This window comes from Rhincodon typus, chromosome 32, assembly GCF_021869965.1.
Source record: "Rhincodon typus isolate 14 chromosome 32, sRhiTyp1.1, whole genome shotgun sequence".
Taxonomy (NCBI): domain Eukaryota; kingdom Metazoa; phylum Chordata; class Chondrichthyes; order Orectolobiformes; family Rhincodontidae; genus Rhincodon; species Rhincodon typus.
Genome location: NC_063363.1, coordinates 323487 through 345685, shown reverse-complemented (window position 1 = coordinate 345685; position 22199 = coordinate 323487). Strand labels below are relative to the sequence as shown.

Genomic DNA, 22199 nt, shown 5'->3' with positions numbered 1-22199 from the left:
GGGGGTGGGATGAGGTTAGTAGGTAGGAGATGGGGGTGGGGCTTGAGGTGGGAGGAGGGGATAGGTGGGAGGAAGAACAGGTTAGGGAGGCGGGGACGAGCTGGACTGGTTTTGGGATGCGGTAGGGGGAGGGGAGATTTTGAAGCTTGTGAAATCTCCTCCCACCTCAAGCCGCACCCCCATCTCCTACCTACTAACCTCATCCCACCCCCTTGACCTGTCCGTCCTCCCTGGACTGACCTATCCCCTCCCTAACTCCCCACCTACACTCACCTTTACTGGCTCACGGCCGCCTTTTCGACCTGTCTGTTTCCTCTCCACCTATCCTCTCCTCTATCCATCTTCATTCCGCCTCCCCTCTCTCCCTATTTATTTCAGAACCCCCTTCCCCTCCCCCATTTCTGACGAAGGATCTAGGCCCGAAACGTCAGCCTTTCTGCTCCTATGATGCTGCTTGGCCTGCTGTGTTCATCCAGCTCTGCACCTTGTTACATCCGGGTTTAGATGTTCAATGTACGGGACAGCTAGAGGGACAATGTACAACACAGAAACAGGCCTTTTGGCCCGTTTGGTCTATGCTGATATTTAAACTCCACATGTGGAGTCTCCTCACTTCCCATCTTCAACTCACCCTATTAGTAACTCCTTCTCCCTCATGTCTCTATCCAACTTGTCCTTAAATGTGTCAATACTATTTACCTCTGTGCGTAAAATTCCCAATTTGATTTATCAATCACTATCTGATATTTAAGGCCTAGTTTTGCACCCCCTCATATTAGAAACATCTCTTTATCCTAACTAACCTTTTCATAATCTTAAGACCCCTGTCTAGACATTACTCTACATTGTAAGGAGTTGAATATTAGAACAGCTTGACAGTTGTTTAGTAAGCTACCACTTTTCTCACACTCCTCCTGAACACAACTTCCTGTGCTATAAACTCTTCCTACTTGCTTTCCCTACATGCCACATTCAAGATCCATCACACCGACATTAGAATCTCAAACAGAAAACAAGACCATTTGGCCCAGTTGTGTCTGGCAGGTGTTTTAAAAGAAGGATGAGTAAATCAGACAATTAATCCCACATTCCCTCCTCTGGTTTGGCAGTCCTGAGATTTTCCCTTTTCAGATTTCTTTGTGTTTGTCCATGGATTATAGGTATCCCTGTGAAGGTCTTGAGAAGGTGTGTGCTTGTTCAATTACCTTTTGAAAGTTACTGTTGAATCCAATTCCTAAATCCTTTCAGGTAGTGCATTCTAGATCACAACAAATCACTGTATAAAATAATAGTTCTCCAATATACATCCAAACTTTTCCATTTTGGAACTCTCAGGGCTCTCAGCATCCTTCCCCTGCTCCCCCATTAACTTATAAAACCTCAACAAAAAGCCTAGGTGTTTGAATATCATCCCTCTCATACAGGGCTGTATCAGGCTGGGACTTTGTAAACACTGAGACACACTGACCCGCTCCTCTCTGTCTGTCTGCCCTCCACAATACAGGATAGCCTCGACCTGCTGCTGAACAAGCTGGAAGCAGCCAGACTCCAGTGGGAGAAGACAGCAACAAGTTTCCATTCTGAACAGAAGCAAAAACTGCTGGAATTTGGACTCAAACCTCTGGTGATTTAAGCCCTGGGGGACCGTGGATATTTGATTGGCGGCTCCCCAGGTGTAACTGTTTTCCTTTATTCTTTCAAAAGATGTGGTTACCACTGGTAAGGCCAGCATCTGTCGCCCATCTCAATGCCCTTGAAATGTGGGGTTTACAAAAGGGCATTTAAGAGTCAACCACTTTGCTGTGAGTCTGGAGTCACATGAACGCCGGAAGATCATTAATGAACCTAATGGGTTTTTACAATAATCAACCATGTTTATGTTGTCACTGAGACTAGTTTTCAATTCCAGATTCATTAATTCAGTTGGTGATGTTATCACTGTAGGTTGTCATAAATCCCATCTGGTTCACTCATGTCCTTTAGGGAAGGAAACTGCCATCCTTACCTGGTCTGGCCTACATGTGACTTCAGACCCACAGCGATGTGGCTGACTCTTGACTCCCCTCTGGGCAATTAGGGATGGGCAATAAATGCTGCCCTAGCCAGCGACACCCTCATCCCATGAATTAATAAAAATAAATAAAAAGTACCAGTTATGCTCCTGCCAAATGGGAAACAATTTAGAAGAGCTGTTGCATGCAATTTGTGTAGTCAGCCAGCACATTGAGAACACTGTAACATTCAAAGCACCCTCAGTGCCAAGGAGTCACAATGGTTTGTTCTGCCTGACAATAGGGGCTGGGATTGTGTTCAATCAGTCACTCAAGACATTTCTAGTGTCACTCAGAGCAGTACAAAGATTACAGGAAGCTAGAGCTGGAGACAGACAGGGACAGGAACAAGCTCCATGCAATGAAGCACTATTAAGCTGGACTGCTGTAGAGTTATCTAACAAAACTTTGTGTGTTGAGAACTCAGTGAAAAGTCAAGAGCAGTTGGGTATCTCTGTGCTGTTAGAACTCAGGAAGAAATTCTATGAGTTAGTAGACAGCTAAGTGTTGGATCCAAGGTGCCAGAAAAATCCTGGCAGGTGAGGGAAATTCCTGTGGCCTGTATGATTTCCAATAATCAGGAGAGCATCAGCCCAGGAACGCGGGTCACCAGAATGTGACAGCCAATGATTGAGTAGCTATTGAAGGAGTTAAAAAGTTAAGTCTTTGAATGAGAACTTGTAGAGTTTAATAAGATTAAAGTCACTAAAGTCTGGGGGATTGCTGAGGAATCAATGGGATGTATCTTGACCACATCTGCAATTTGACGTGCCCTGTGGGATGTAAGGCCACAGTTTGTCTATTACAGTTTGTCTGTTACATCAGATTAATTCTGGATGTTAGAATATAAGTTAATAGATATTGATACATATTTGTACATTGTATTCCTATTCTAATGTTGTAAAGTTTATTGTCGTTCAAAGCCAATGAAACCTGGGGCTTTATTCTCTTTGTAAGATCCTGGGGACTCACACTTTGTTTACTTTAATAATAGAAGTTACTGGTCCCAAACCAGATTTTAGCATGAATTTGGCCTTCTGGTCTGGGATCATAACACTGACACGCACCTACACAATCACGCACAACAATACACTTGATGACCCACACAAACATTCACAGTGATTCTCAAACCGGGCTGTAATGACTTTCTCAAGAGCTAGTGTGTTGATTGGGTGGTGCTGGCTGTGTCTTTGGTGCAAGCTGGGAGGTGAGAGTGACTGCTGGCTATTCAATGCAGAACCAGCCAGCTGCTATCTCACTGAAGACACCACTTTCTGCAAGTCTACACCAATTTTTAAAAAGCACGACATAAGCTCTTTATATGCAACAGTTTCATAAAATAGGTATTCTGTGGTTTAACTTAGATGGAGGTCTATGATTGTTGATCCATTTGAATCAAACCACTGCCTTAATAGGTACAAATACCTCAGAAATGACAGAAACACTGAAGGAATACTGTCCAAAAGATGCATTTTCGAAGTGACGTTAATACTCACTTGTTAGAAATATGGACTATTTCATGAATGTAATCTTTGTCATTTTGATATTTAGGCCAATGTGACAATGTCAGTCTTACTTACCTTCAGCAGCTGCTCTGGAAGTGGCTCAAATTGTGTGCAACGAGTGAGGAACTAGACAGAGAACAAATAGAATACTGCAAACCAGGAGTCAAACTGGCCAGACTCTGCTTCAGCTTTCAGTATATGTGCTTGCACATGCTTACCTGCATGTCTATGCGTGTTTGTGTTCTCAAGTGTGCCCGAAACCCTCCTCACTCTGTGTTCACCTCTTTGTGTCAGTTAGTGTGTCAGTGTACATCTATCTCTCTGGACACCCTCTCTATTCCTCTGAGTCTCTTTTCCTGTACCTGGTTCATGGACAGTTTTGTACATTGGTGCCTCTGTAATTCTTAGAAAAGCTCATTACAGTCTCAATAAGAATCAAATACAGGTGGAGGGAAGGACATTGATGAAGCAGCTGAAGATGGTTGGGCCTAGGACACTACCCTGAGGAACTCCTGCAGAGATGTCCTGGAGCTGAGATGACTGACCTCCAACAATCACGACCATCTTCCTATGTCCCAGGTATGACTCCAATCATTGGAGAGTTTGCCCCCGATACCCATTGATTCTAGTTTTGCTCGGGCTCCTTGATGCCACACTTGGTTGAATGCAGCCTTGATGTCAAGGGCTGTCACTCTCACCTCACCTCTGCAATTCAGCTCTTTGTCCATGTTTGAACTAAGGCTGTAATGACGTCAGGAGCTGAGTGGCCCTGGGTGTTACTGAGCAGGTGCTGCCTGATAGCACTGTTGATGATGCCTTCCATCACTTTACTGATGATCAAGAGTAAATGGATGGGAAAGTAAGTGGCTGGGTTGGATTTTGTCATGTTTTATGTGTACAGGACATAACTGGGCAATTTTCCACATTGCTGGGTAGATGCCAGTGTTGTAACTGTACTGGAACAGCTTGGCTAGGGGAGCAGCGAGTTCTGTAGCACAAGTAATCAGTGCTATTGCTGGAATTTATTAGGGCCCATAGCCTTTGCAGTATCCAGTCTCTCCAACCATTTCTTGATATCACGTGGAGTGAATATGTGATGCTGTCAGACCTGCTGAAGATTCTGGGAGAAGTCAGCTCAGGCACCATGACTGCTACTTATGAGTAGCAGCCTTACCTTGATCAGCGGCTGGGAATGGAACCAGAGAGGCTGGAGACAGTGACTGGAGCAGGTAACAACTCAAACATGGGGCCTTTTGGGCCTAGTTTTGATTAGCAACCTTATTTTGATCCATTGCATGGGGAGTATTGTGGGAGCTGAACTTTGTCACATCACAGGTGACGTTTTGGACAGAAGGGCTCCTCATTGGTGAGTAGTGGTGAGGGGCTGCTTTCTCCTTACCTTCAATTTCCATTAACCGTTTCATAACCATAAGGTTTTAAAGTAGTGGGATTTAGGCTAGTAGAGTAGTATCTGGACTATTGTTTACAGGATAGTGTGTTCAGTACCTTTAGTGAGAATCTAACACTTGGGACCATCTAAATTCACTGTGGATGAATTTAAAAGAAATTTGTTTTAATTAAATAGTAGCTAGATGCTAAAAATGGCAGTCAGCTGGGTAGTAAGGTTCTCCTTTGGAATGTGGGAGATCAGAGACAGTTCGAACGTCCCTAACAACCACATCTCCAGGAAGTGTGTCCAACTGCAGCTCCTGTCAGACCACATGGTACACAATTAGAAGCATGCAGAAGGTGTAAAACGTCATGACAGGAGTTATAGAGGAGTGGTGTAAAAAGTTGCAATAAAAATGGTGTTGCATGTTTTGAAAAGCATTATGGTGGACAAGTCCCCAGGACATGATGGGATCTATCCAGGAGGATATAGATATATCCAGCAGGATATAGATAGGCTGGAGACTTGGTAGAGAAATGGCAGATGGAATTTAATTTGGACAAATGCAAGGAGATGCATTTTGGAAGATCTAATGCAGGAGGGAAGTATACTGTAAATGGCAGAAACATTAGAAGCATCAACATACAGAGGGATCTAGGCGTACATGTCCACAGTTCCCCGAAAGAGGCAGCACAAGTGAATAACTGGGTAGAGGCATATCACATAGTTGCCTTCATCAGTCAGGGAACAGAATATAAAAAATGGCAGAGATAGCAAGAACTGCCGATGCTGGAGTCAGAGCTAACACAGTGTGGAGCTGGAGGATCACAGCAGGCCAGGCAGCATCAGAGGAGCAGGAAAGCCGATGTTTCGAGTCAGGACCCTTCATCAGATGGTTTTCCTGCTCCTCTGATGCTGCCTGGCCTGCTGTGTTCCTTCAGCTCCACACTGTATTATAAAAAATGGTAAGTTATGTTGCAGCTGTATAGAACTTTAGTTTGGTCACATTTGAAATATTGTTTACAGTTCTGGTCATCACTTCCAGAAGGATGTGGAGGCTTTGGAGAGGGTACAGAAAAGGATTACCAGGATATTGCCTGATCTGGAGAGTATTAGCTAATAGGAGAGTCTGGACAAAATTGGTTTGTTTTCACTTGAATGTCATTTGCTGAGAGGTGATCTGATAGAAGTTTACAAAAATATGAGAGGCATGATTAGTCAGAGTCTTTTTCCCAGGGTCAACGACTAGGGGACATTGGGTTAGGATAAAAGAGGGAAAAGATAAAGGAGATGTGAGAGGCAACTGTTTTACATATGGGTTAGTAAGTGCCTGAAATTGCAATGCCAGAGGAGCTAGTGGAGGTTGATACAATAGCAAAGTTTAAGAGGCATCTTGACAGATATACGAATGGGCAGGGTATAGAGCGATATGGTGAGTGTAGGGGATAATGGTTTTTAGTTTAGAAAGGTGACGTGTTGTCGCAGGCTTGAAGGGCTGAAGGGCCTGTTCCTGTGCTGTACTGTTCTTTGTTATCTAGTTAGAGACTGCAAAGTGATTACTGAATGCTTTAACAGGTATGGACAGTAACTGCAATGAATAACTAACAAAGTTTATTCAGATATTGTTGTAATTCCTTGCCCAGCACTACATTAAAAATAACTAAGTTTGAATTGGATAGAAGGTTATTCCCTGGGGAAGGGAACAGCTAAATAGGGGCCAGAGATAGGCAGAAAACCAATAGCATTCTGGATTATGCTGAATGGCTGTCTCTGTCTATTGAGGTTTTCACAACCAATTCTCCTCCTGAAACAAGTGAAAGTCCAGATGAACTGATGAGATTCTGATTTCAACCAACTGAATGATACATTATTCACAACCAGGATTCACACATGGTCTTGGTCTGTTACATAGACGGATTGCATCCCAGGACTCTCTGTTCCCTACATTAGGCAACCCCCCCACATACACAAAATATACTTTAATAATAACACTTGTAACAAGGAAATACAAAAAAAACTAACAGGACAGAATTTGAAAGAAAATTCAACTTGTCCCAATACAGCATGTTCCACTCTATACAACTGTTAATAGTCCTAAATATTACAAAATATATTCCACATGAGGTACACAGCCCAAGGGCAAACCATATCAAGTTGGAAATTACAGGAAGTGCATCATACATTCTTGGTAAAAACATATAGCCTGAAGCGTAGACAGTCTCAGTCTCCTGTCCCACGGACTGCTTCAAGTTCCAGAAGATTCAAATCTTTCAAAACTTACTTTACGTCTGTGCCATACTATTGTAGTAACTCTGAGTTGCTATGCACGGTGTTCAAAGATCAGGTAAAGAACTTGCTACAATTTAAGCAATGTTCACGGTTGGGGTCCAATACTGAGATGGATCTTGGCCCTTTGATTCTCACTGAGGGGGATGAAATGCAGGTAGGTGTACAGAGAACTCTGAGGCCCATCTGCTGAGGTGGATAGCTGATAAACAGTGACGAGAACATTAGTGACTGAACAACCTGAGAACCACTGCAAACCCCAGCTCTGATTTAAAAATGCCCAGTTCCGATTAAAACACCCAACTCCGATGCCCAGCTCTGATTTCAATACCCCCTATGCATTTGTTCATTAATAAATATCTAGATTTATTTTGCCTGGGAAGTTTTAAAAAAAATTTTCCAAATGGAACTCCAGTTTATTCCTACTCACATCAGTTTGGTTTTGCTCATTTTCAATTCCATCCTCTGCAAGACAAGGATAATTAACTTTACAATAGGTATGGACATTACTTTGAACAACGCAAATATCCCACAGAATAAACATAATTACTAAAATATCAAAAGGCTTAAATCTTGTTCCATTCAGTTCCCAATCCCATGGCACAAACTCCCAGTTTGTTACACTCTTGCCTCTGATACAAACGGGGTGGGTTTCAGACAGACTCACAACACAGCAACAATCCCAGGGCAGTGCCGAGGGAGCGCCGCACTGTCGGAGGGTCAGTGCCGAGGGAGCGCCGCACTGTCGGAGGGTCAGCGCCGAGGGAGCGCCGCACTGTCGGAGGGTCAGCGCCGAGGGAGCGCCGCACTGTCGGAGGGTCAGTGCCGAGGGAGCGCCGCACTGTCGGAGATAGGTTAAAAAACCAATGCCTGCCTACTCTCCCATTTAATGATAATGATTGGACTGCACTATTCAAAGAAGAGCAGGAGGGGTTCCCTCGTGTGTGACAGTGAATACTTATCCATCAAGCACCATCATAAAAAATGATTATCCAGCAGATGCCACACTGCTGTTTGTGGGAGCTTGCTGTGCAGAAATTGGCTGCTACATTTCTTATAGCAATGACAATAATTCGAAATAAAAGTACTTCAATGGCTGAATGCTCCTTTGGATGCCCTGCTACTATGAAAGGCCTTTAATTCTTGGTAAGAAGGAATTTGTGAGACATCCAGGACAGGAGGTGCTGGCCAATGTGTACGTGATTTGAAGAGAAGAACACCTCGAGATGACCCAGTGAACAGTCCGTAGGAAATGGGGATAGAAGGCCATTGGGCTCCTCGAGCCTACTCTGCCATTCAGTAGGATCATGGCTGGTCCAAGTCACCATTGCAACTGCAGGATCACTCCCCGAGGGAAAAAGCAAGGAAAGATAACATTTTAAAGAAGAGCTACAAGTGAAGCAAAACAAAAAGACCCCAATATTACACTCTGACAGGTTACAGCACTGAGCACTTGTGTTAGGGTTAGTGTGCAGCTCAGTCAGAAATCCAGTCCCAAAAACACAACGTTGGTCAGAAAGCTTTGAGCTACTGGGTATTTCTCCACAGCTTAGAGCCCAACAGATGAACAGGATGGAATAAGACAAGAAAAGGCCATTTGGTCCATCAAAGCTCATCCTTCCTGTACTCTGGCTCATACATACAGATGCAGGCCTGCGTGGAGACCAATAAGGTGTCTTAAACAAATCATGTTACTGTAAGTGAAAATCTCAGTACTGTACGGAGGAAATCAGTAACTGCTGGTGACTGTCTTAGTATCTCTGGCCTCTACTAAACAAGTGCAGGAGCAACATTTTATTTGAGTAAGATGAGTTCCTACAACAATGACTAAAGCAGAGGCTGAGTTTGTACATGACAGGGTTAATCATGGGGCTGTGTGTGGTCACCAGGGCAGAGCAAACAGTAACTCAAGGCCCATCAACCTCCAACTCGAACCCACTCTCATTGGCCCAGGCTGCTTGCCAATCCCGATTGTAAAGGCCAACTTGTGGTTCCAATGAAAACTGCATGGCTAAGTTCAAATGGCTGGCAGGTCTGTACATGACATACTCCCAGAGAGAAGTGGAGAATATCCCTTGGCACTGAGAAGCAGCTTCCCCTCACCCCGAGAATCTAAGGTCTGTCCCTAACCCTGGAAACCTCCGTGCAGAGGGGTACAGAGATCTGATAGAGAGCAGAACTGTTGTGATCTCAGTGAAAAGCAAAACCAGCTCCAGTATCTGACCAACCACTTCCTATTGCAGTGATCTTATCTCTCTCCAGATGCAGGTTAAACATGTGCAGTGGAGAGCCACTGATGAAAGAACTGAATTGAACAATTTATTGTCACTTGTATTTAACAAATAAATAGTGAAAAGTGCAATACATCGCCAAGCTCTGGTGCCATTTTGAGTTACAGAAGATATTGAGATATAACTAGAATATAACTAAAAATAGAGTTCTTCCTCCTTTCTTTGTGCTCTGCTCAACATCGAGGGGGTGTCCTCCACAACATGCCCACCAATGTCCCCAATCACAGTCTATTCCAGGAGTCCCGCTTCAGGGCCACCATCACACCAACACCAAGAGCACCAGGCCAGGCCCAGCACATTGCCACCGATACAACTGCCACTCCTGCTGTTCCACCAGGGGGACCAACTCAGACCAATCACATCGCAGCAGCTGACCAACACCGACTGCAGATACTGCCTTCTCTACTGAACCACAGAGGCTGTCCTACCGTCGCTGCCTTGAATTCTGTGCTGCTGGACTCACCAACACTGGGGTCGCCATCCTCTGGTGCCATCTCTCGCCGCTGAACACACGCTGTGTTTGCGAGCTCTTGCTCTCCTGTGCGTTGGGCTCGGTCACCCCGAGGAGACCTGCTACTACTGCTGCAGAAGGAAGGAAGGAAGGAAACTACAGCGACCACTGAGGCCCCAAAAGAAGAGCAACTTTAAACAGTAACCTTTCCAAGAGAGGCCCACACCAGGCACAAACCTCCAGTTTTAATGTATGTGACAGTATTTTCAGGTAACAGTACATTTAACTACAAAAGCTCTTTCAGATACTGTCTGAACAAAATTCAGTTTTGCTATTTGAGCAAAGGTTCTGAAAAATACTTGAAAGCAGATTCCTTACCTGTGAATGGATCCTGCTCGTCCCTCCAGGATTGGAACCCTGGACAAAATAAGGAAGGCATTTTCAACTGAGAAGTGACATCTTCCACCAGACAGCACTAAAGGGAGGGCTCAGTTCCCCCAGGGAATGGGGCAGAGTTTTTTGTTCTGTTATTAAATTAGTAATTTAGAGACTAGGACTAGTGATTCAGAGACACAAATTCAAATCCTCGCTCTCACAGCGAAAGGAATTTAAATTCAAATAACTAAATCAAATCTAGTATCAATAACAGTGACCAGGAAATAACCAAATTTTTATACAACTCACTGATAACCGTTAAGGGACATTTTTCACCATCTTTACCTGGGCTGGTATTTATTTAACTGCTCCAATATGGTTGATTCTTACTTACCACCTGATGTGACTCAGCTACTCTGCTCAAGGTGCTAGTATTTCCAGTGATCTCCACTTCTCACAAAGTAATAAAAAAGACAAAGCATCAGTAAAGGTCGTCGTCCAGTGTGTTTGTGTTTGAGCTGCAAATGTCAGTGGCTGGGCAGCAAATGGGAAATGTTGAATAAATAGTGCTGCATGACTGAGTCTGGGAGATCCAGAAATCACCAGGGGCTTGAAATATTTTCTTTATAAATGTAACTAATCGAAAATGCAGAGACAAGAGGCAGTGACCTCAATTATCACGACAGCTTCTAACTGACATGTTACAGTCACAGGGCGGGTAGCTTTCACTGTTGTTCCTCCGCCTAGGTTACATTTTGACCCTTTCAGATTCCATCCAATTTCCACAGCTTCATGTGTCAGTCTAACAGCGGATCTTGGCAGCCTATTCCACTATGAGCATCACATCCTCACAATCTCACTCACCACTGCCATTCCACATTATACAGAAAGACTCTTACATAGAACACAGAACAGAACAGCAAAGTACAGGCCCTTCGGCCCATGATGTTGTGCTGACCTATTATCCTACTAAGATCAATCTACCCTGCATACCCTACATTTTACTATCCTCCACGTGCCTATCCAAGAGTCGCTTAAAAGTCTCTAAAGTATCTGACTCCACTACCACTGTCACAGCGCATTCCACACACCCACCAGTCTTGACCTTGACCCAAATGTCAGATAACTGGGGCTCAAACTGGGCCAGGAATGTGCAGCCTGCCCTTCTGAGTCAGCACCTCCCCACTCCCTCACCAAGACAGGATCAGATAACCTTCCTGGTCCCTGGTGTCTCTTACCTTCAGGGGATTGCTGGTGTCCTGACTTTGCAGAAAGGGATACCTCACAGTAAAGGCCCTGAAACCCACACCCCTCCCTCCCTCCAGCCTGGCATCCAACACCAGCTCCAACCTGCAGACAGATTAATCGAGAGTGGAGCTTGTGCCAAAAGATGGAACCAGATTCCAGTAGATTTTCATTTGACTTTATAAACAGGAAGAGGGTGAAGCTGAAATAAAACATGTTCCTTTTTACATTCTCCAGTCTGAGCTCACTGATGTGGACTTTCCCTCTCCCTTTCTCCAAGGACTGACCCTGACAATGTCATCTCTTCTGGAAAGGGGCTGCACTGTACAATGGGTTGGAGCAAATGTCTTCATGACAAAAACAAATCAGTTTGACAGACTTCAGGGAATCAATTCCAGGCAGTATATTTTCCAGAACCTAATATAGTAATGTGTTGTCACATAAAAGCAAAATTCCTGTCAACTTTTGTGATTATAAATTCTCATGTGTATATTTATAATGTAAATATGTCATACTGTTGTTATAGCTGACTCCCAGTGAACTTATTGGAATGTTCTGCTAACAGGAGAATGTGATTAGCATGAGAAGTTTACATAGACAAATTCTATAATAAATACAGACTTAGGAATTTACAATCAACATTAAAGTAAAGGTACCATGTATGAAAAGAAACGAATAATGTGTGTGTTCTGACACAAGTTCTAAACCTGTTATAGAAGGATATTATTAAATTGGAGGGGTTCAGAAGAGATTTACCAGGATGTTGCCGGGAATGGAGGGTTTGAGTTATAAGGAGAGGCTGAAAAGGCTGAAACCCTTTTCAATGGAGTGTAGGAGATTGAGGAGTGATCTTATATAGTTTTATAAAATCACGAGGGGTACAGATAAGGTGAATGGCAGGTGTTTTTTCTCTTGGACGGGAGATTTCAAGACTAGGGGCATATTTTCAAGATGAGAGAAGAAAGATTTAAAAAAAAACATGATGGGCAATTTTCTTTTACACAGAGAGTGGTTCATGTGTGGAATGAACTTCAAGTGGTGGATGTGGGTACAGTTACAACATTTAAAGACATTTAGATAAGTACATGAATAAGAAATGTTTGGAGGGATGTGGGCCAAGCACAGGCAGGTGGGACTAGTTTAGTTTGGGATTATAGTCAGCATGAACTGGTTGGACCAAAGGGTCTGTTTCTGTGCTGTACAACTCTAAGACTCTATAAATCTACTTTTTTTGGCCTTGACTCCCATGTTTGCAACACCATGTGAGGGGCCCTCAGGGTGAAAAGTGGATTGCTTTTTTCCGTTCAGAATTTCTCAGTAATTTCATTCCCAAACCCTTGCCCTGTTTTTCTGAACAGAAATGAGCTGCTTCCCTCTGGTGACTCAGAAATCCTTACTCACTCGCACTTTGCAAAGTGCCAGGAACCCCCGTGATGCAACTCAAACTGAAGTGTGTGGGTGAGATGCCCCTTCCTCAATCCAGGCAGTGGATTCCTGTGGTCTGCCCAGGAGAGTTCCTCTTCTCCCAGTTGTCCCTGTTACATCCCCAGCACTCTCAATGTCCTCCTGCAGTTTCTGGGAGCCACTCACCGAAAGACTTGGTGCATTGAGAATCTCACCCCTTCGCCTTTTTCTGTGGGTTTTGATCACAATGAGAGTCACGATGGAGGTGAACACAAACAAGGTGCAGAGAACGATAGCTACATATCTCCCCTCAAAGAGGAGCTGCAAACAGGCCTGGAACCGTTCACCTTGAGAAAGAAAAAACAGGTGAAATACAATCAGCTGTTATTTCACAAATTGCAGCAGTCACTTTCCTTTCTAATAAATAAAGACATTCAGTCTGTTGTTTAATTCATTACCCTTTTAGCTGAAGGTGAGACAGAGGGATTGGCCTGGGGACTGTTGTCACCAAACCCACCTTGAGCTCCATTGCACCTGGAGGCAGTTTAACCCACTTTCGATATTCCACAGTTGGAAGGATATTTTTTCCACGCCCAAACAAGGTAAATTACATCAATGATAACCTCGGCTGAGATTAAATACCGATCAGACAGGAAGTTTATGTTGCTCATTTTTGGAAAGAGGTTCCCAGCGCTGTGATGTTCTAACCTGGCTGATACAGCCAGATATTAACTCAGGGAGGTGCATGGGGGCTTTTCGAGTCCTGTCCATCTGCCCCTTCAGGATGCAGAGTGAAAGATTCCCTTTAGAGGGACCAGGGAGACCTCCCCAGTGTCCTGATCAATATTTATCCCCCAACCACTGGTAATTAAACACTTAATCTGCTCATTATGACCTTACAGTTTTTAGAAGTCAATGTGGCTGCTGTTTCTACATGACAGCAGTGATACACTTCAGAATGAAACACTCCATCAGCTGTTTGTGCTTTGGGCTGTCCAGGAAAAACACAAATCCAAATAATTTCATCTCTTTCTCCTCACCTGTGATGAGCTGCTGGGTCCAGACCCTGTTCACAGGGTTTTGAACATAGCAAACATAAACTCCACAGTCTGAGCTGGTTAAGTTGATGACAGCTAAGCTGTGGTAGTCAGCAGACAGTGGAACCGTGGCTCAAGCAGGAGACTGGCATTGTCTTTCATCCTGGAAAATTGGGAGTTGGAACCATTCTCGACTGTACAGTTCATGGTCACCTTCGAGTAGGGAATGTCTTGTACCCACATAGTAATGCTGGGCTCTGAAGTTGGAACTAAACAAACACATGAGAGAAAGCCCATCAGCTCCTTGAAACAGGCACCATGTTTGAGACACTAACTGATGCACCACAGGTTTCAGCTGATCTCAGCTGATAGAATTAGCAGCTTTGCCATTGGCCTCAGGACCACTTGCCCCGCCCCTTTCCCCTGACTCTAGCTGCAGACTGAAAGTCATCAAAGACTCAGTTGCCCATCCTGTCACTGCATACTCCAGTCTATGACATTATGCCTGAGAGGTGCAGTTAAACTGAGCAGTTACCCTTTCACCACATTAGCAGCATTCTAAAAAAAATTGTCTGAACACTGATTTCACATCTTAAAGTGCACAACAAAAGGTTGCCTCAACACTAAGCACTTCATGAGAGGTTGAATGGCTGTCTGGGTCGTGTTCTTACTCCAAGGATAAATGAGATTCAATGTCTCAACTTTGACTCAAGTTGTATTTTCTCTGGGATTGTCAAGGTTGATGCTGACAGACCTCCCTCACCTTTAACCAAAATTACTTACAAACTTGTGAACAACTGACCCAGCACTGTCAGGTTGATGATTGACACCTTTTCCAGCCCCAGTGGAGATGTAGTGGTTACCCTGTAGTCACCTTCATCCCAGAGGCTCAGTTGGTGAATGATCAATGAGTTATTCTCTGCAATATATGTTACACGTCCCTTGTACATGGGAAAGATAGTCACAGGCGTTTCTGTCTCATTGTTTACATAGTGGATGATTAATTTCTTCCCTCTCCACCATTGGATGGTTTGCACAGAGCTTGATTCAATCTCATTCTCCACTGTGAGACAGACAGATTGATGCAGGAATCCAGTCACTTGTGTTGTATGTGTAACTAGAAAGGAAATAAACATGTGTTAAAATAAGAGAAAGCTGTTTGCGTCGGGGCATGGGGGATGTGATGGCTCCAGGTACCAGCCTTTCGGAATAATTAAGTTTTGCCTGTTTGTGTGACATGTGCAGGAACCCACAGTAGAGCTCATGAGAAATCCACCAGGAGTCACACCTCTCCTTAACGTGGTTTGTGATTTCATTCCAACAGAGACACTCCACTCCCAGTTACCCATCCAGGGAACAACTGTAGGTTGGAAAGGAAAGATTCAGGACCCTAATTGTATCTGTGTATATATAGAATCCCTACAGTGTGGAGGCAGGCCCATCAAGACCCTCTGAAAAGCATCTCACACAGACCCACCCCCTACCCTATCCCTGCATTTCTTTTGCTAATCCACCCAGCCTGCATATCCCTGAACACTATGGGGCAATTTAGCACAGCCAATCCACCCTAACCTGCACATCTTTGGACTGTGGGAGGAAACCCACACAGACGTGGGGAGAACATGCAATCTCCACACAGACAATCATGTGAGGGCAGAATCAAACATGGTCCCTGGCGCTGTGAGTCAGTAACCACTGAGCCACCCTGCCACCCATGTCCAGAGATAAGACAGGGAAAGAGGCACAGTTCATCAGCGAAGCAATGAAAGCTGTGTGGAACAACTATGAACCCATTGAATGGTGTGGATCAGGTTCAAAAGTCTAAATGGCTTTCCGTTCATAAGCACTTTGGTTTTCTTTACTCATCAAAGATGCTACTTAAGTGCAAAGACATTGTTTCCTAGCCAGGACCATTTTGCCTGTTAAGACTAAAGGCCTGAAGCATTGCCAGGAGCTGAGCAGCTTTTGCAGCACAGTCTGCAGGGAATGATGGGAATGCAGGCTCAAAATGTTGGTGAGTTGTGATGAGATATTAACTGTTGCATTTCCATCGATGGCTGGATTTTGGAAAGGCAAACTCTGCCGTAAGTGCCAAATGAGAGGTTGTCCCTTGCTGATGCTGTCTCTCCTGGCACCTAATCTGCTTTGAAAGTTCGAAAGCCCATGACTTTGTGGTGGTAAATTCCTGCCAACATCTGCAACATTTGTAAGCTGGAGCTTCCCACTTATGCTGATTGACTTTGAGGGTTTTCCTGCATCTTTTGTCAACATTCTTGAGTTAGACTTTTGGTCACTGGCTGGCCTCTTGGCACAAGTTACTCTATTATATCCTCAACTTCCATCCTGCGCATGTGACCATGCAGCCAAAGCCTTCTTTGCTTGATTAGCACCAACATACCTGGCCCAGAAAGGGCAGCTGGGAAGTTAGTGAGGTGGAGGTAATGTCACTGGAGTTGTAACCCAGAACCCAGGCCTAATGTTCAGGAGACAAGGGTTTGAATCCTTGAATTCAATTTAAAAGAAATATGGATTAAAAGCTGGTCTAATGGCAATTATGCGCCTATTGTCAATTGTCGTAAAATCCCTTCTGGTTCACAGATGTCCTTTAGGGAAGGACATTACCTGGTCAGGTTGACATGTGATTCCACACCCGCAGCAATTCGGTTGACTTTTAAAAGAGTAGAAAGAACAGCTCAGAAGGAGACTATTTAGCTCATTGTGTCTCTGCCGACTCTTTAAAAGGTCTACCTAATTAGTTCTACTCTCCTGCTCTCTCGCAAAAGTCCTGAATTGTTTTTCCTTTTCAAATGGTTAATTGAATTCCCCATAGGGAGTTATTATTGAAGCTGCTTTCACCACAATATCAGCCAGTGCATTCCAGACCACAACAAATTGTCGTACAAGTCCTGTTTTCTCCCACTTCAGGTACTTTGATATCCCAATTGCATCTGACCTCATTTCCACTGCTAACTTTCTAACTTACCTTGAAATTTTATCACTTGGCAAAAGACAAGGATTATTTTGAACTGGTATGGAGACATCTTTTATAGGCTTGAAACCTTACCCTGTGCCCCATGCTGTAATTTATTACCGAACAAGACAGAGAATGAGAATGATTGACTTCTGTGAAGCTTTGGAAATGCAGTGCTCACACTTACCTCCCTGTAGCTGCCCAAGGAGTAGGATTATGAACGAAGTTAAATATCATCGGGAATGCAGCATGGTTCCTATGATTTCAGAAACACACCTCTGGTCTAAGGCGGAGAATTCCAAATTGCACTAAGCCAACATTTCAGGACAGTACAAAAGTAACCAAAGACAACAAGGCGTAGAGCTGGATGAACACAGCAGGCCAAGCAGCATCATAGGAGCAGGAAGGCTGACGTTTCAGAAATGAAGAAGGGTCTAGGCCCGAAACGTCAGCCTTCCTGCTCCTATGATGGTGCTTGGCCTGCTGTGTTCATCCAGCTCTACGCCTTGTTGTCTCAGATTCTCCAGCATCTGCAGTTCCAACTATCTCTGATACAAAAGTAACCAAATGCAGGTTTGCAATAGTTTGTCCCAGAGAAGTTGCTCTATTATAAAGTAGCACAAGAAAAGACTTTTATGCTGTGTATCATATTCATCAAACCGTTTGTATGGTTTTCAATTTGTCTGTTCCTTTAAGTATTACTGAAATGAAGATGCAAATAAGACTAAACCACAATGCAACTAAGATCTTCAAGCAGCCCAATAATTAGCAGGACGTTTGCCTACATCAGCAATCTTTCAAACTCAGTTTGTGGTGAAGACCGATTTTCGGATCTATGATTAACCAGCCAGTGATTGGCTAGGGTAAGTTATTAGTTGATCTCGTTCACTTTTCATGAAACTTTCCACCCCTTTTCTAGCCCAGTAGTGTCATATGCTGCATTCTGACTGATGGATCAAACAGATAGGACACTTATAACTGCTAATAACTTTCAATGTACCACAAAACTTCTTCATAAATGCCTTCTGTTTCTGAAAGATGAAGTGGATTGAAAATATATCTTCTGATTTTTTTCTACATACATTCATGTAACTGTGGCTAGACTTGAGTTGGACAGAGTGATTGCATCATCTTGTATTTCTGGTGCAAGATGAGATCTTGTTTATTCTCTGCGGTTTCCTTTCATTAATATGAGAGTAAAATGCAGACAAACACTTTTGCTTCGACCTTCAAACCCGAGCTTTGTCGTTATTCAATTATGCCTAATTAGTAAATAACATTGAGATGTATGCAAAGGGGAGGCTAGACAATGCCAACTGCTCTGCTCTGGCTGTGTTTAAAACAAATGAATGATTATATTTAATGCTTTCACCTACTTCCTACCAAACAAGCTTTGGGGAATAATTGTTTGGTCAATGTGTTTTTTCCCCTATCCTCACACATTTTGTTCCTTTTATCAAACTGGCTTTGAAAGTGTTTATACCACGCATCAGGAAAGTGCGCTGTTACCCTGGTTCACAGGTCAAAACAAAATACTTTTTTCAGTTACCAAGGTGGTCAATTGAAAACCTTGACTGTATCAGGTTTCAAACAACTTGGCCTATCAAACAAGCTTCTTAAAATACACAATTAATTGTCTATTATCAAAACAAACTTTATTTGCTGAAGCTGAATAATTGATTAAGACAGTCAGTCAGTAATATAGAAGTATAAATGTTTGGCTCTCTTATTATCCACAAAACACACACACATACACACTCTTCGGGAACAGAAGGGAAAGAATTCTCTATAGTGATTGGCTTTCTGAAAAAAGAAATAACTTTAACTAATGGGTTATTGTTGAAAGCAAAAGGATAGAGTGAAGACTATTCTGGAGTCTGTTGCTCTGATGTTCTGGTGCACGTGGTCAAGTTACTAATCATACACAGATGTCTCTGAAGCTTTGTATTTCCAGAGCAAACTGTTTCTGCAATCTTGAAATGTTCCTTCATGCACACTTTCTAAAGAACAAATAGGTTCCACACTGAACTCAACAAGGGGGTTTCCTTTTCAGAAATGGAAGAGATCATCTTGGCAGCTTGTTCCTAGCAGGCTTTCCTCCAATTCAGCCAAATAAACCAAGAACATCGTCAATTCAGTCACTGTTCAAGAACAGTCCTGGCAAACATCTACAAGCAGTTATCAGTCATGTGATTCACAAGAAGCCCTGTTTTTAAAAAAGTCTAACATCTGCAGTGAACATTCAATAATCTCTCGAAGTAGCAGCTCAGAAATTTCCGTGAAACTTGAACTACTTAAATTTCCCTCAGTCCTTCAAAACTCAAGACCTCCAAGCAATATTAAAACAGTCTTTGTAACAATGTGAAGATGCTGTGAATTATCAAAGACAATGTTGTCTAATTCGTTAGCTACTAGCTACATATAACTAATTGCATATTAATAAACGGAAAATGATTAAGTAACATGATTATAGGGCCTGTGATCTCATTAAAGCTGTTAATTTCTTACAACAATCAGTCTCTGTTAATTAATCTACAACAATCCAAATGTAAGGTGAGGCAGGGCTTTGGGAACCAGTCAGCGGATGTCAGAAGCATTGTTAACATTCTCAGTATAGACTTTTCTAAAAGACTTTGACAAAGTAACAAACAAGAAGTTACTACAAAAGTTGCGGCCTGCAGGGTTGATGAGCAGTTTGTGGGTTTTAGAAGTTATTGGGTGCATTCTGATAAATTATATGATCGGTAAGGTATTAATGATAGCAGTTCAGCAAAGGGCTGTTCACTTGTGGGGTCTCCAGGGATCTGTGTTGCATGCCATTGTTCTTCAACACAATCACCAATAATTTGGAAAACTGTACTGAGGAACTAATTGCAAATGATACAGATAAGCAACTGCTGGGATTTAGGGCAATTGCAATGGGAGAATGGGTCGGTGTCTCTTTCAATATAGGAAACACAGCTTGATGCATTAACATAAAGTAACATAAAGCATGTGTATATCATGCAGGTTTATGTATTCAAGATTACTGAGTGGGAGAACGACCTGGGAATTATAATATACTCATCTTGAACTTTGTTATAAGGTTAATGTGAAAAGAAATAGTGTGTTTGTATATAAATGGAATAATTAAATAAGGAATAACAAATAGCTTTTCTTTGCATGAAACCTCAAAGCGTATTTAGTATAAGTGCACATGGTGAGGGATATGGAGGATTTGGAAAATACTTCTGAAAGAGTGGTCTTTCAAAGTGTAGACTTTGTGTGGCTTTGATTGAGACTTTACAAATAACAAAAAAAATTGATTTAATCAGACCCTTGTGACAGTGTACACTTCAGAACATTAATAATGGTTCATAGATTGAAAGAAGCAGCAATAACTCTGACTGGAATAAACTATTAAGGGACACAGATAAACTTCTACAGGAGGTGAAAGCAATCAGCCATGTCTGGGAGAAGGAGTTGAGGTGACATCACTTGATAACTGGCTGCTTTATGCCACAAAGACAAATGACTGCCCTGTTGAAGAATTTAAGGAGTTAATCACAGAAAAGTTTTGTCTTCAAACAGACAGTCAATGCCAAATATAACAAGGAACAGAGAAACTACTTCTGATAAGAAGGCAAGCTATAGACTTGATAGTTCCAGAGTAGTAGTCAATAATTTGGATGAAAGAATCTAAAAGATCAGAAATAACGTCATCCCATAGACCTGAAGGACGAAGAAACTGTATAAGACTTCAACACCAGAACGCTTCTTCAGCAGAACAACACTGCACATTGATCAAACCCTGGACGTCATAGACAAACACTGTTGGTTGAAATTGTAGCTAAATTCCACCATTAATTGTGTAATAGCCAAATTGGATTGTGAGGCTTAACTTGCTTGCTTGAGGGGTCTTATTTTGGCAGTCTTCAAAACTATCATGAGTAGCTTAATGTCAGTAAGAGAAAAGCTCCAGAAACAGAAGACTGTGGAATTGGAGTTCGAGGAACCCATGTTAATAAGTAACTGAACTGTGTTAGCTGTTTGTTCAAGGGGCTCAAGGGAACAGGTGTTAGCTAAAAAAAATAAGATTGAATGAACACACAAATTTGAAACCAAATACACCCATATAAATTGAACAAGGAAGTTTAAAGTGGAGACAGAATGAGCTCCCACTGAGGTTTGAGTATTTCTAAGGTTGTTATGGTGAAAAGAGTTGAATCTTCACTCGATGTCTGTAATAAGACTACTTCAAATTGTTCTTATATAGTGTAAAATAGCTTGCATTCTTTTTCCTTTTTGTGATAAACTTTGATATTCTTTTGTTAAAAGTACATTGGCAGCCTCTTGTGCATAAGTTCACTAATTGACTACCATGGTAAACAAACCGTAAAAGTAAAACTTATAGTTTATCAATCTAGATTTCATTCTGGGAACTGACTTGTTTGGTATTACTATCAACTAGGATCGTACCATTGCCAGATTGCTACATCCCAGAGCAGCAGAGGAGCCACATCCCTGGAGCAATGGTGAGGCCACATCCCGGGGTGTTGTGGAGGTCAGGTCCCAGGGCAGCAGGTGGCCGAGAAAGTTCTTTGGCAGGAAGCTGCTTTGATGGGCTGCTGAGCCAGTCAGTCAGTTGGCCTGTGAGGCCTGGAGCAGGGCTCTCATTTTCCAGGTGGAGCAGGCCCCTGACAACGGCATGGTGCAGACTAGTGTAACCCGGAGCAGGACACTTTTGGCGGTGGTAAAGCAGCAAAGGAAGGTTGCATTCTCTTAGTTATCTTTTTTATTTTATTCGATAAATAGCGCTTATATATGAGCAATGGTGCACACTTTTCACTGCATTTTATTTTGAATGTATGTGACAATAAAGGATATTCAATAACATACCACAACAGCACAGGACAAGTTGAACAGTAAATCTTTACCTGTCTTTTTTTTATGTCTGCGAGACTTTAAAATAAAAAATGACATCTGTTGAGAAAGTTGATGGATGAGCACACATTCAACTAAACTCCGCTGATAGACCTGACAGTGTGTCTAAGGTCCCTGTGACACATGTCCAGTCGTACTGGATGTGATATACTCATCATCATCATAGAATCCCTACAGTGTGGAAACAGGCCCTTCGGCCTAACAAGTCCACACCGACCCTTACAGCATCCCACCCAGTCCCATTCCCCTATGACCCAATGAGGAGCCGCA

The 22199-nt window shown here is 42.9% G+C and overlaps 1 protein-coding gene across 2 annotated transcripts in view; it reads left to right on the top strand.

Moving 5' to 3' along the window:
* The window catches only part of ccdc153 (coiled-coil domain containing 153), a 10036-nt gene extending 7982 nt beyond the window's left edge, over window positions 1–2054 (top strand). Inside the window, exon 7 of one of the 2 annotated variants that reach the window (XM_020522660.2) lies at window positions 1505–2054. In XM_020522660.2, coding sequence (XP_020378249.2) covers window positions 1505–1633 — 129 coding nt within the window. In that variant the 3' untranslated portion in view covers window positions 1634–2054. The remainder of the gene's footprint in view (window positions 1–1504) is intronic. The other variant, XM_048615540.1, reaches the window with a different exon arrangement.
* The last annotated feature ends 20145 nt before the right edge of the window (window positions 2055–22199 follow it).